This window comes from Taudactylus pleione, unplaced genomic scaffold, assembly GCF_031769625.1.
Source record: "Taudactylus pleione unplaced genomic scaffold, aTauple2 ptg001022l, whole genome shotgun sequence".
In the NCBI taxonomy this organism is placed as follows: domain Eukaryota; kingdom Metazoa; phylum Chordata; class Amphibia; order Anura; family Myobatrachidae; genus Taudactylus; species Taudactylus pleione.
Window position 1 is genome coordinate 146,505 of NW_028285423.1, and position 15,819 is coordinate 162,323.

The 15,819-nt window shown below is 51.4% G+C and overlaps 1 protein-coding gene across 2 annotated transcripts in view; it reads right to left on the bottom strand.

Moving 5' to 3' along the window:
* Positions 1-7,147: 7,147 nt before the first annotated feature.
* The window catches only part of SLC38A7 (solute carrier family 38 member 7), a 132,050-nt gene continuing 123,378 nt past the window's right edge, over positions 7,148-15,819 (bottom strand). For both annotated transcript variants that reach the window (XM_088461168.1, XM_088461167.1), the window contains one exon: positions 7,148-8,873. In XM_088461168.1, coding sequence (XP_088317294.1) covers positions 8,771-8,873 — 103 coding nt within the window. In that variant the 3' untranslated portion in view covers positions 7,148-8,770. The remainder of the gene's footprint in view (positions 8,874-15,819) is intronic.

A 15,819-nucleotide genomic window follows, 5' to 3' on the forward strand; every position in this document is an offset into this window, starting at 1 on the left:
ACACACTAGGGATCACATCACTCCCTGCCCCAGTGCTTACACTCTATATTCCCCATCACATGGTCACACACATACACACTAGGGATCACATCACTCCCTGCCCCAGTGCTTACACTCTATATTCCCCATCACATGGTCATACACATACACACTAGGGATCACATCACTCCCTGCCCCAGTGCTGCTTACACTCTATATTCCCTATCACATGGTCATACACATACACACTAGGGGTCACATCACTCCCTGCCCCAGTGCTTACACTCTCTATTCCCCATCACATGGTTACACACATACACACTAAGGGTCACATCACTCCCTGCCCCAGTGCTGCTTACACTTTCTATTCCCGATCACATGGTCACACACATACACACTAGGGATCACATCACTCCCTGCCCCAATGCTTACACTCTATATTCCCCTTCACATGGTCACACACATACACACTAGGGGTCACATCACTCCCTGCCCCAGTGCTTACACTCTATATTCCCCATCACATGCTCACACACATGCACACTAAGGATCACATCACTCCCTGCCCCAGTGAAGCTTACACTCTATATTCCCCATCACATGGTCACACACATACACACTAGGGGTCACATCACTCCCTGCCCCAGTGCTGCTTATACTTTCTAATCCCGATCACATGGTCACACACATACACACTAGGGATCACATCACTCCCTGCCCCAATGCTTACACTCTATATTCCCCATCACATGGTCACACACATAAAGACTAGGGGTCACATCATTCCCTTCCCCAGTGCTTACACTCTATATTCCCCATCACATGGTCACACACACAGACACACTAGGGGTCACATCACTCCCTGCCCCAGTGCTTACACTCTATATTCCCCATCACATGGTCACACACATACACATTAGGGATCACATCACTCCCTGCCCCAGTGCTTACACTCTATATTCCCCATCACATGGTCACACACATACACACTAGGGGTCACATCACTCCCTGCCCCAGTGCTTACACTCTATATTCCCCATCACATGGTCACACACATACACACTAGGGGTCACATCACTCCCTGCCCCAGTGCTTACACTCTATATTCCCCATCACATGGTCTCACACACACACACTAGGGGTCACATCATTCCCTGCCCCAGTGCTTACACTCTATATTCCCCATCACATGGTCACACACATACACACTAGGGGTCACATCACTCACTGCCCCAGTGCTGCTTACACTCTATATTCCCCATCACATGGTCACACACATACACACTAGGGGTCACATCACTCCCTGCCCCAGTGCTGCTTACACTCTATATTCCCCATCACATGGTCACACACATACACACTAGGGGTCACATCACTCCCTGCCCCAGTGCAGCTTACACTCTATATTCCCCATCACATGGTCACACACATACACACTAGGGATCACATCACTCCCTGCCCCAGTGCAGCTTACACTCTATATTCCCCATCACATGGTCACACACATACACACTAGGGGTCACATCACTCCCTGCCCCAGTGCAGCTTACACTCTATATTCCCCATCACATGGTCACACACATACACACTAGGGGTCACATCACTCCCTGCCCCAGTGCTTACACTCTATATTCCCCATCACATGGTCACACACATACACACTAGGGATCACATCACTCCCTGCCCCAGTGGAGCTTACACTCTATATTCCCCATGACACACATACACACTAGGGGGTAAATTTACTAAGATTCGAGATGGTCCCGATTTTCAAAGTGATTTATCTCGCTGGAATTCGCCAAAATTCGGGTGATTTAATTCCTTTTCTTTTACCAAATGTACCAACAGGCGATTTGAGGCTAAATGAGTTTGCCGATGGTGAAGCAGAACGAGATATCTCTCCCGAGTAACTCGTTTTGCAGGAGATTACTCACCCGAGATTGCAGTGTTTTCTCTCTGCAAATCTCTCCGAGCTAGCAGCCAGCACATACAGTATCAGTGAGATATGTGTTTGCTGCTTGTTATTTTTCTAATTTTTACAAGGGAAAACAGTCTAAAAAAAAAATGACGTGAGGTCCCCCAACCGAAACACTAACCAGCTCTGGGCTTGCCAGCCTGTCCAGGTTCTTAACATTACAGGGAAAAAAATGTGTAGGGATCCCCTGTAATGTAAGAACCAGCACAAGGCAGCAGGGACAGAGCTGGTTTTAAATATACGGAGAAAAAAATTACGTGATTTCCACCATATTTTTAAAACCAGCCCTGGACCCTTTCTAACGGGGGACTGATGCCACAGTCAGGGGTGCCCTTTCACCGGGCCCCCCAGCCACAGCATCAGCCTTGACCGTTAGCCCAGGCTGGGGATCCCTGGGGAGTTGGTGACCAACCCAATAACGGGGTCACCCTCTTCAGGGCACCCCTGGCCTAGGCTGATAGCCCGGGGCTATCCCCGCCAACCCTGGGTGGTGGGTGGCGGGTTGATAGTGTTTGGTGCAGTGCAAAAAATAGATTTATCATCATTGCCTTTATAGTGAAACTACAGGTATCAGTAAGCCTCCCCTGCATTCTGGTACTTGGAGAACCACAAGTACCAGCATGCGGGGCATTAAGGGCCCACTGGTACCTGTACTTAACCTGTAAAGAAATGGTTAAAAAAAACACAACACCTGGAAAACGTTACCGGCAGTGGTACAGCTGTGGCTCCAGCTTCAGATAATGATCAATGGAGCACAGCGGGCAAAGGGCAACGGCAGTGGTAAAGCTGTGGCTCCAGCTTCGGATAATGAGCACTGGAGCACAGCGGGCAGATGGCTACGGCGGTTACAGCTGTGGCTCCAGCTTCGGATAATGATCAATGGAGCACAGCGGGCAAAGGGCAACGGCAGTGGTACAGCTGTGGCTCCAGCTTCGGATAATGAGCACAGCGGGCAGATGGCTACGGCAGTGTTACAGCTGTGGCTCCAGTTTCGGATAATGATCAATGGAGCACAGCGGGCTGATGGCTACGGCGGTGTTACAGCTGTGGCTCCAGCTTCGGATAATGATCAATGGAGCACAGCGGGCAAAGGGCCACGGCAGTGGTACAGCTGTGGCTCCAGCTTTGGATAATGAGCACTGGAGCACAGCGGGCAGATGGCTCCAGCTTCGTCTAATGAGCAGTGGGCAGATGGCTACGGCTGTTACAGCTGTGGCTCCAGCTTTGGATAATGAACACTGGAGTACAGCGGGCAGATGGCTGCGGCTGTTACAGCTGTGGCTTCGGATGAGCACTGCAGCTCAGCGGGCAAAGGGCCACGGCAGTGGTACAGCTGTGGCTCCAGCTTCAGATAATGAGCACTGGAGCACAGCGGGCAGATGGCTACGGCAGTGTTACAGCTGTGGCTCCAGCTTTGGATAATGAACACTGGAGTACAGCAGGCAGATGGCTACGGCAGTGGTACAGCTGTGGCTCCAGCTTTGGATAATGAGCACTGGAGTACAGCAGGTAGATGGCAACGGCAGTGTTACAGCTGTGGCTCCAGCTTTGGATAATGAGCACTGGAGCACAGCGGCCAGATAGCTATGGAAGTGTTACAGCTGTGGCTCCAGCTTCGGATAATGAGCACTGCGGACAGATAGCTACGGCAGTGGTACAGCTGTGGCTCCAGCTTCGGATAATGAGCACTGGAGCACAGCGGGCAGATGGTAACGGCAGTGTTACAGCTGTGGCTGCAGCTTGGGATAACAAGCACTGGAGCACAGCGGCCAGATGGCAACGGCAATGTTACAGCTGTGGCTCCAGTTTCAGATAATGAGCACTGGAGCACACCGGGCAGATGGCTATGGCAGTGTTACAGCTGTGGCTCCAGCTTCGGATAATGAGCACTGGAGCACAGCGGACAGATGGCTACGGCAGTGGTACAGCTGTGGCTCCAGTTTTGGATAATAAGCACTGGAGCACAGCGGGTCGGTGGTAACGGCAGTGTTACAGCTGTGGCTCCAGCTTGAGATAATGAGCACTGGTGCACAGCGGGCAGATGGCTACAGCAGTGTTACAGCTGTGGCTCCAGCTTCATCTAATGAGCACTGGAGAACAGCGGGCAGATGGCTACGGCAGTGTTATAGCTGTGGCTCCAGCTTCATATAATGAGCACTGGAGCACAGCGGGCAGATGGCTACAGCAGTGTTACAGCTGTGGCTCCAGCTTGGGATAACAAGCACTGGAGCACAGCGGGCAGATGGCAACGGCAATGTTACAGCTGTGGCTCCAGCTTCAGATAATGAGCACTGGAGCACAGCGGGCAGATGGCTACGGCTGTTACAGCTGTGGTTATAGCTTTGTCTGAGCACTGGAGCACAGCGGGCAGATGGCAACGGCAGTGTTACAGCTGTGGCTCCAGCTTATGAAAACGAGCACTGGAGCACAGCGGGCAGATGGCTATGGCAGTGTTACAGCTGTGGCTCCAGCTTGAGATAATGAGCACTGGAGCACAGCGGGCAGATGGCTATGGCAGTGTTACAGCTGTGGCTCCAGCTTATGAAAACGAGCACTGAAGCACAGCGGGCAGATGGCTACGGCTGTTACAGCTGTGGCTATAGCTTTGTCTGAGCACTGGAGCACAGCGGGCAGATGGCTACGGCAGTGTTACAGCTGTGGCTCCATCTTATGAAAATGAGCACTGGAGCACAGCGGGCAGATGGCTATGGCAGTGGTACAGCTGGGGCTCCAGCTTCGTCTAATGAGCAGTGGGCAGATGGCTATGGCTGTTACAGCTGTGGCTCCAGCTTTGGATAATGAACACTGGAGCACAGCGGGCAGATGGCTACAGCTGTTACAGCTGTGGCTCCAGCTTTGGATAATGAACACTGGAGTAAAGCGGGCAGATGGCTACGGCAGTGGTACAGCTGTGGCTCCAGTTTCGGATAATGAGCACTGGAGCACAGCGGGTAGATGGTAACGGCAGTGTTACAGCTGTGGCTCCAGCTTCAGATAATGAGCACTGGAGCACAGCGGGTAGATGGCTACGGCAGTGTTACAGCTGTGGCTCCAGCTTCATCTAATGAGCACTGGAGCACTGCGGGCAGATGGCAACGGCAGTGTTACAGCTGTGGCTCCAGCTTTGGATAACGAGCACTGGAGCACAGCGGGCAGATGGCTACGGCTGTGGCTATAGCTTTGTCTGAGCACTGGAGCACAGCGGGCAGATGGCAACGGCAGTGTTACAGCTGTGGCTCCAGCTTCAGATAATGAGCACTGGAGCACAGCATGCAGATGGCTACGGCAGTGTTACAGCTGTGGCTCCAGCTTCAGATAATGAGCACTGGAGCACAGCGGGCAGATGGCTATGGCAGTGTTACAGCTGTGGCTCCAGCTTCGGATAATGAGCACTGGAGCACAGCATGCAGATGGCAACAGCAGTGTTACAGCTGTGGCTCCAGCTTGAGATAATGAGCACTGGAGCACAGCGGGCAGATGGCTATGGCAGTGTTACAGCTGTGGCTCCAGCTTCGTCTAATGAGCAGTGGGCAGATGGCTACGGCTGTTACAGCTGTGGCTCCAGCTTTGGATAATGAACACTGGAGTAAAGCAGGCGATGGCTACGGCAGTGGTACAGCTGTGGCTCCAGTTTCGGATAATGAGCACTGGAGCACAACGGGTAGATGGTAACGGCAGTGTTACAGTTGTGGCTCCAGCTTCGGATAATGAGCACTGGAGCACAGCGGGCAGATGGCTACGGCAGTGTTACAGCTGTGGCTCCAGCTTCATCTAATGAGCACTGGAGCACAGCAGGCAGATGGCAACGGCAGTGTTACAGCTGTGGCTCCAGCTTCGGATAATGAGCACTGGAGCACAGCGGGCAGATGGCTACGGCAGTGTTACAGCTGTGGCTCCAGCTTCATCTAATGAGCACTGGAGTACAGCAGGCAGATGGCAACGGCAGTGTTACAGCTGTGGCTCCAGCTTCGAATAATGAGCACTGGAGCACAGCAGGCAGATGGCTACGGCAGTGTTACAGCTGTGGCTCCAGCTTTCGATAATGAACACTGGAGCACAGCGGGCAGATGGCTACGGCAGTGGTACAGCTGTGGCTCCAGCTTATGAAAACGAGCACTGGAGCACAGCGGGCAGATAGTAACGGCAGTGGTACAGCTGTGGCTCCAGCTTATGAAAACGAGCACTGGAGCACAGCGGGCAGATGGCTACGGCTGTTACAGCTGTGGCTCCAGCTTTGGATAATGAACACTGGAGCACAGCGGGCAGATGGCTACGGCTGTTACAGTTGTGGCTCCAGCTTTGGATAATGAACACTGGAGTAAAGCGGGCAGTTGGCTACGGCAGTGGTACAGCTGTGGCTCCAGCTTCGGATAATGAGCACTGGAGCACAGCGGGTAGATGGTAACAGCAGTGTTACAGCTGTGGCTCCAGCTTCAGATAATGAGCACTGGAGCACAGCGGGCAGATGGCTATGGCAGTGTTACAGGTGTGGCTCCAGCTTTGTCTAATGAGCACTGGAGCACAACAGGCAGATGGCTACGGCAGTGTCACAGCTGTGGCTCCAGCTTCAGATAATGAGCACTGGAGCACAGCAGGTAGATGGCTACGGCTGTTACAGCTGTGGCTATAGCTTTGTCTAATGAGCACTGGAGCACAGCGGGCAGATGGCAATGGCAGTTTTACAGCTGTGGATCCAGCTTCAGATAATGAGCACTGGAGCAGAGCGGGCAGATGGTAACAGCAGTGTTACAGCTGTGGCTCCAGCTTCAGATAATGAGCACTGGAGCACAGCGGGCAGATGGCTATGGCAGTGTTACAGGTGTGGCTCCAGCTTTGTCTAATGAGCACTGGAGCACAGCGGGCAGATGGCAACGGCAGTGTTACAGCTGTGGCTCCAGCTTTGGATAATGAACACTGGAGCACAGCGGGCAGATGGCAACGGCAGTGTTACAGATGTGGCTCCAGCTTCAGATAATGAGTACTGGAGTACAGCGGGCAGATAGCTATGGCACCACAAGTCACGTGCAAATTACTTATAGTTTCTGTACCGTATAGAACCAGAGAGGGGAGGGGGTTAGCACCACAAACCACATGCGAATTACTTATAGTTTCTGCACAGTAAGGGTCCATAGAGGAGAGGGCACCACAAGCCACGTGAGGATGTATGGAAGGCATTTATGAATTTAGATTCCCTTTATTAGTAAAAAAAAAAAAAAAAAAAGAGAAACATTGCAAACATTCTAACCGATACGGCATTCAATACTGCGATAAATAGCACTAATGCTAGATGTAGTTGTCTGGAAGGGTCCATTGTGCACCACAACATAATATGAGGTAAAACTAATGTGAGGTGGACCTGCAGTCTCCACCCTACGTCTCTTCTCCCAGCATCCTCTGCAGCAATGCACCAGACCGGAGACAGATTCCAAGGGGAGTCATACAGCAGCATGGTCATGTGACGGAGATCAGCCAATGTCATTATCAATCTCTCTGCGCTTAGTTCGCAGAGTTAAAGTATGCCAGCCACGTACACACAGTGGGGGCAGCCATATTGTGGGCTCACCTATCATTCACTAGGAAGCAGAACCTGATGGTAATGGCTCAGTGATGTCCCGGCGTACCTGTTACGCCCACTGGGTGTAGGCGAGGCACATTATAAATGCATGACCACAGAGCCCACCAATTACTTCTGCAGCATATCCAGATGATACATGGAGTTCTAAGCACAGTCCACCTGCCCTGTCCAGTCACCCCCCCCCCCCATTATCTCAGTCTGTATCCCGCTCCTTAGTACGTTTGCTCTCACGAGCAGGGCCCTTCTTCCTTCTGTTCTCTCCCGGGATCCTTACGCTCTACTGTCTCTCCTATGATGGAATTGCTATTGTCTCCGGTATTTGTTTGTTACATTTTTTGAGCTTGAATTGTTCTCTTGCTTCTAGACGTTACTGTATGATGTAATTAGCGCGCCCCCACGCTATTGTCTCCTGTGCTTTGCTGAGAAATCTGTGTTAGGTCATAAAGGAAGATACAGAATATGGACAATCCTACAGCCAAGATCATCCTCTTATACATCGTCCCCTGATAATTCTGCTCTTCATTACATCATATGCTTGTACCTGGCGCTGGTTCCATCTGTAAAGAGCTCTGAATGTGGAATAAGAGCCCCTCCAGCAGGGAGCATGCAGGTAGATGGTTCGGTGGTCCTTATCTGGCCCCTGAAGCTCCCGCAGGCCTCGGGTACAGAGATGGTAAGGTAACACGTCCCCTGGGTTCTACCCGCCTATGGTGCTATAAAGGGAGATACTACTGAAACGTAAAATGCCTCACAGACAACAGCGATTTGTACAGTGCCAGGAACCTCACAAGGCTGACAGTGATACCAGCTCTCAGTAATGCCTGTGATGGCAGCTCCATGCCAGCTCTCAGTAATGCCAGCTCCATGCCAGCTCTCAGTAAAGCCTGTGATGGCAGCTGGCCTCGCTCCCAGTAATGCCTAATGGCAGCTGGCCTGGCTCCCAGTAATGCCTGTAATGGCAGCTGGCCTGGCTCCCAGTAATGCCTGTGATGGCAGCTGGCCTCGATGTTGTAGTGATAGTTACGATGATTGGGGATAAATAGCTGAGACCTCAGTACAGGGAGCGTCTCCTGTAGTATCGGCAGGGACCAGGAATTACAGGACGTTGTGCTGATGTCTGATACAGTCATAGAGGTAACGGAGGATGAAATGTTCTGCAGGATATAAGCAGAAGGAATGTGATACGTAGATGTGATATTCAAGTAATTTCTTGCAGATTATAATGTCCAGAGACCCGATGTTCAGCCCATCAGGTCCACAAAGATCGCCTTGGTAGTGGTCTGTCCAAAGATGAAGACTCCAAGTGTAACCATGGTAACTCCGTAACTGAGCATTGCCCACCAGCTGCAACACCAAGCAAACAGTCAGGAGACCCAAGCAATGCTTTCCACTATGCAATTTACAACCCTGAGCACTACACCATACCTGACCGCTGCTACATACACTACACCCTGCCTGACCGCTGCTACATACACTACACCCTGCCTGACCGATACTACATACACCCTGCCTGACTGCTGCTACATACACTACACCCTGCCTGACTGCTGCTACATACACTACACCCTGCCTGTCAGCTGCTGCATACACTACACCCTGCCTGACAGCTGCTGCATACACTACACCCCTGCCTGACAGCTGCTGCATACACTACACCCCTGCCTGACCGCTGCTACATACACTACACCCTGTCTGACCGCTGCTACATACAATACACCCTGCCTGACCGCTGCTACATACACTACACCCTGTCTGACCGCTGCTGCATACACTACACCCTACTTGACCCCTGCTACCACACACTACACCCTACCTGACCGCTGCTACATACACTACACCCTGCCTGACCGCTGCTACATACACTACACCCTGCCTGACCGCTGCTACATACACTACACCCTCTGCTACATATACTGCCCTGTACATTACTCCACACCCAGCTCCACATACACTACACCATGCCCTGACCTCCACTATATATACTGCCCTGTACACTACCCCACACCCAGCTCCACATACACTACACCATGCCCTTACCTCTACTACATATACTGCCCTGTACACTACTCCACACCCAGCTCCACATACCCTGACCACTACTACATATACTGCCCTGTACACTACCCACACCCAGCTCCACATACACTACACCATGCCCTGACCTCTACAACATATACTGCCCTGTACACTACCCCACACCCAACTCCCCATACACTACACCATGCCCTGACCTCTACACTACCCCACACCCAGCTCCACATACACTACACCATACTCTGTACACTACTCCACACCCAGCTCCACATACACTACACCATGCCCTGACCTCTACTACATATACTGCCCTGTACACTACTCCACACCCAGCTCCACATACACTACACCATGCCCTGACCTCTACTACATATACTGCCCTGTACACTACCCACACCCAACTCCACATACACTACACCATGCCCTGACCTCTACTACACATACTGCCCTGTACACTACTCCACACCCAGCTCCACATACACTACACCATGTCCTGACCTCTACTACATATACTGCCCTGTACACTACCCACACCCAGCTCCACATACACTACACCATGTCCTGACCTCTACTACATATACTGCCCTGTACACTACTCCACACCCAGCTCCACATACCCTGACCACTACTACATATACTGCCCTGTACACTACCCACACCCAGCTCCACATACACTACACCATGCCCTGACCTCTACAACATATACTGCCCTGTACACTACCCCACACCCAACTCCCCATACACTACACCATGCCCTGACCTCTACACTACCCCACACCCAGCTCCACATACACTACACCATACTCTGTACACTACTCCACACCCAGCTCCACATACACTACACCATGCCCTGACCTCTACTACATATACTGCCCTGTACACTACTCCACACCCAGCTCCACATACACTACACCATGCCCTGACCTCTACTACATATACTGCCCTGTACACTACCCACACCCAACTCCACATAAACTACACCATGCCCTGACCTCTACTACACATACTGCCCTGTACACTACTCCACACCCAGCTCCACATACACTACACCATGTCCTGACCTCTACTACATATACTGCCCTGTACACTACCCACACCCAGCTCCACATACACTACACCATGTCCTGACCTCTACTACATATACTGCCCTGTACACTACTCCACACCCAGCTCCACATACACTACACCATGCACTGACCCTACTACATATACTACCCTGTACACTACTCCACACCCAACTCCACATACACTACACCATGCCCTGACCTCTACTACATATACTGCCCTGTACACTACTACACACCCAGCTCCACATACACTACACCATGCCCTGACCTCTACTACATATACTGCCCTGTACACTACTCCACACCCAGCTCCACATACCCTGACCACTACTACATATACTGCCCTGTACACTGCCCACACCCAGCTCCACATACACTACACCATGCCCTGACCTCTACAACATATACTGCCCTGTACACTACCCCACACCAAACTCCCCATACACTACACCATGCCCTGACCTCTACACTACCCCACACCCAGCTCCACATACACTACACCATGCTCTGTACACTACTCCACACCCAGCTCCACATACACTACACCATGCCCTGACCTCTACTACATATACTGCCCTGTACACTACCCACACCCAAATCCACATACACTACACCATGCCCTGACCTCTACTACATATACTGCCCTGTACACTACTCCACACCCAGCTCCACCTACACTACACCATGTCCTGACCGCTACTATATATACTGCCCTGTACACTACTCCACACCCAGCTCCACATACACTACACCATGCCCTGACCTCTACTACATATACTGCCCTGTACACTACTCCACACCCAGCTCCACATACTCTACACCATGCCCTGACCTCTACTACATATACTGCCCTGTACACTACCCCACACGCAGCTCCACATACACTACACCATGCGCTGACCTCTACTACATATACTGCCCTGTACACTACTCCACACCCAACTCCACATACACTACACCATGCCCTGACCTCTACTACATATACTGCCCTGTACACTACCCCACACCCAGCTCCACATACACTACACCATGCCCTGACCTCTACTACATATACTGCCCTGTACACTACCCCACACCCAGCTCCACATACACTACACCATGCCCTGACCTCTACTACATATACTGCCCTGTACACTACTCCACACCCAGCTCCACATACACTACACCATGCCCTGACCTCTACTACATATACTGCCCTGTACACTACTCCACACCCAGCTCCACATACACTACACCATGCCCTGACCTCTACTACATATACTGCCCTGTACACTACTCCACACCCAGCTCCACATACACTACACCATGCCCTGACCTCTACTACATATACTGCCCTGTACACTACTCCACACCCAGCTCCACATACACTACACCATGCCCTGACCTCTACTACATATACTGCCCTGTACACTACTCCACACCCAGCTCCACATACACTACACCATGCCCTGACCTCTACTACATATACTGCCCTGTACACTACTCCACACCCAGCTCCACATACACTACACCATGCCCTGACCTCTACTACATATACTGCCCTGTACACTACCCCACACCCAGCTCCACATACACTACACCATGTCCTGACCTCTACTATATATACTGCCCTGTACACTACCCCACACCCAGCTCCACATACACTACACCATGTCCTGACCTCTACTATATATACTGCCCTGTACACTACCCCACACCCAGCTCCACATACACTACACCATACCCTGACCTCTACTACATATACTGCCCTGTACACTACCCCACACCCAGCTCCACATACACTACACCATGCCCTGACCTCTACTACATATACTGCCCTGTACACTACCCCACACCCAGCTCCACATACACTACACCATGCCCTGACCTCTACTACATATACTGCCCTGTACACTACTCCACACCCAGCTCCACATACACTACACCATGCCCTGACCTCTACTACATATACTGCCCTGTACACTACCCACACCCAACTCCACATACACTACACCATGCCCTGACCTGTACTACACATACTGCCCTGTACACTACTCCACACCCAGCTCCACATACACTACACCATGTCCTGACCTCTACTACATATACTGCCCTGTACACTACCCACACCCAGCTCCACATACACTACACCATGTCCTGACCTCTACTACATATACTGCCCTGTACACTACTCCACACCCAGCTCCACATACACTACACCATGCACTGACCCTACTACATATACTACCCTGTACACTACTCCACACCCAACTCCACATACACTACACCATGCCCTGACCTCTACTACATATACTGCCCTGTACACTACTACACACCCAGCTCCACATACACTACACCATGCCCTGACCTCTACTACATATACTGCCCTGTACACTACTCCACACCCAGCTCCACATACCCTGACCACTACTACATATACTGCCCTGTACACTGCCCACACCCAGCTCCACATACACTACACCATGCCCTGACCTCTACAACATATACTGCCCTGTACACTACCCCACACCAAACTCCCCATACACTACACCATGCCCTGACCTCTACACTACCCCACACCCAGCTCCACATACACTACACCATGCTCTGTACACTACTCCACACCCAGCTCCACATACACTACACCATGCCCTGACCTCTACTACATATACTGCCCTGTACACTACCCACACCCAAATCCACATACACTACACCATGCCCTGACCTCTACTACATATACTGCCCTGTACACTACTCCACACCCAGCTCCACCTACACTACACCATGTCCTGACCGCTACTATATATACTGCCCTGTACACTACTCCACACCCAGCTCCACATACACTACACCATGTCCTGACCTCTACTATATATACTGCCCTGTACACTACCCCACACCCAGCTCCACATACACTACACCATGTCCTGACCTCTACTATATATACTGCCCTGTACACTACCCCACACCCAGCTCCACATACACTACACCATACCCTGACCTCTACTACATATACTGCCCTGTACACTACCCCACACCCACCTCCACATACACTACACCATGCCCTGACCTCTACTACATATACTGCCCTGTACACTACCCCACACCCAGCTCCACATACACTACACCATGCCCTGACCTCTACTACATATACTGCCCTGTACACTACTCCACACCCATCTCCACATACACTACACCATGCCCTGACCTCTACTACATATACTGCCCTGTACACTACTCCACACACAACTCCACATACACTACACCATGCCCTGACCTCTACTACATATACTGCCCTGTACACTACCCCACACCCAGCTCCACATACACTACACCATGCCCTGACCTCTACTACATATACTGCCCTGTACACTACTCCACACCCAGCTCCACATACACTACACCATGCCCTGACCTCTACTACATATACTGCCCTGTACACTACTCCACACCCAGCTCCACATACACTACACCATGCCCTGACCTCTACTACATATACTGCCCTGTACACTACTCCACACCCAGCTCCACATACACTACACCATACCCTGACCTCTACTACATATACTGCCCTGTACACTACCCCACACTCAGCTCCACATACACTACACCATGCCCTGACCTCTACTACATATACTGCCCTGTACACTACTCCACACCCAGCTCCACATACACTACACCATGCCCTGACCTCTACTACACATACTGCCCTGTACACTACCCCACACCCAGCTCCACATACACTACACCATGCCCTGACCTCTACTATATATACTGCCCTGTACACTACCCCACACCCAGCTCCACATACACTACACCATGCCCTGACCTCTACTACATATACTGCCCTGTACACTACTCCACACCCAGCTCCACATACACTACACCATACCCTGACCTCTACTACATATACTGCCCTGTACACTACTCCACACCCAGCTCCACATACACTACACCATGCCCTGACCGCTACTACATATACTGCCCTGTACAGTACTCCATACCCAGCTCCACATACACTACACCATGCCTTGACCTCTACTACATATACTGCCCTGTACACTACTCCACACCCAGCTCCACATACACTACACCATGCCCTGACCTCTACTACATATACTGCCCTGTACACTACCCCACACCCAGCTCCTCATACACTACACCATACCCTGACCTCTACTACATATACTGCCCTGTACACTACTCCACACCCAGCTCCACATACACTACACCATGCCCTGACCGCTACTACATATACTGCCCTGTACACTACTCCATACCCAGCTCCACATACACTACACCATGCCCTGACCTCTACTACATATACTGCCCTGTACACTACTCCACACCCAGCTCCACATACACTACACCATGCCCTGACCGCTACTACATATACTGCCCTGTACACTACTCCATACCCAGCTCCACATACACTACACCATGCCCTGACCTCTACTACATATACTGCCCTGTACACTACTCCACACCCAGCTCCACATACACTACACCATGCCCTGACCTCTACTACATATACTGCCCTGTACACTACTCCACACCCAGCTCCACATACACTACACCATGCCCTGACCTCTACTACATATACTGCCCTGTACACTACTCCACACCCAGCTCCACATACACTACACCATGTCCTGACCTCTACTACATATACTGCCCTGTACACTACCCCACACCCAGCTCCACATACACTACACCATGCCCTGAACTTTACTACATATACTGCCCTGTACACTACCCCACACCCAGCTCCACATACACTACACCATGTCCTGACCTCTCCTACATATACTGCCCTGTACACTACTCCACACCCAGCTCCACATACACTACACCATGCCCTGACCTCTATTACATATACTGCCCTGTACACTACCCCACACCCAGCTCCACATACACTACACCATGCCCTGACCTCTACTACATATACTGCCCTGTACACTACTCCACACCCAGCTCCACATACACTACACCATGCCCTGACCTCTACTACATATACTGCCCTGTACACTACTCCACACCCAGCTCCACATACACTACACCATGCCCTGACCTCTACTACATATACTGCCCTGTACACTACCCACACCCAGCTCCACATACACTACACCATGCCCTGACCTCTACTACATATACTGCCCTGTACACTACTCCACACCCAGCTCCACATACACTACACCATGCCCTGACCT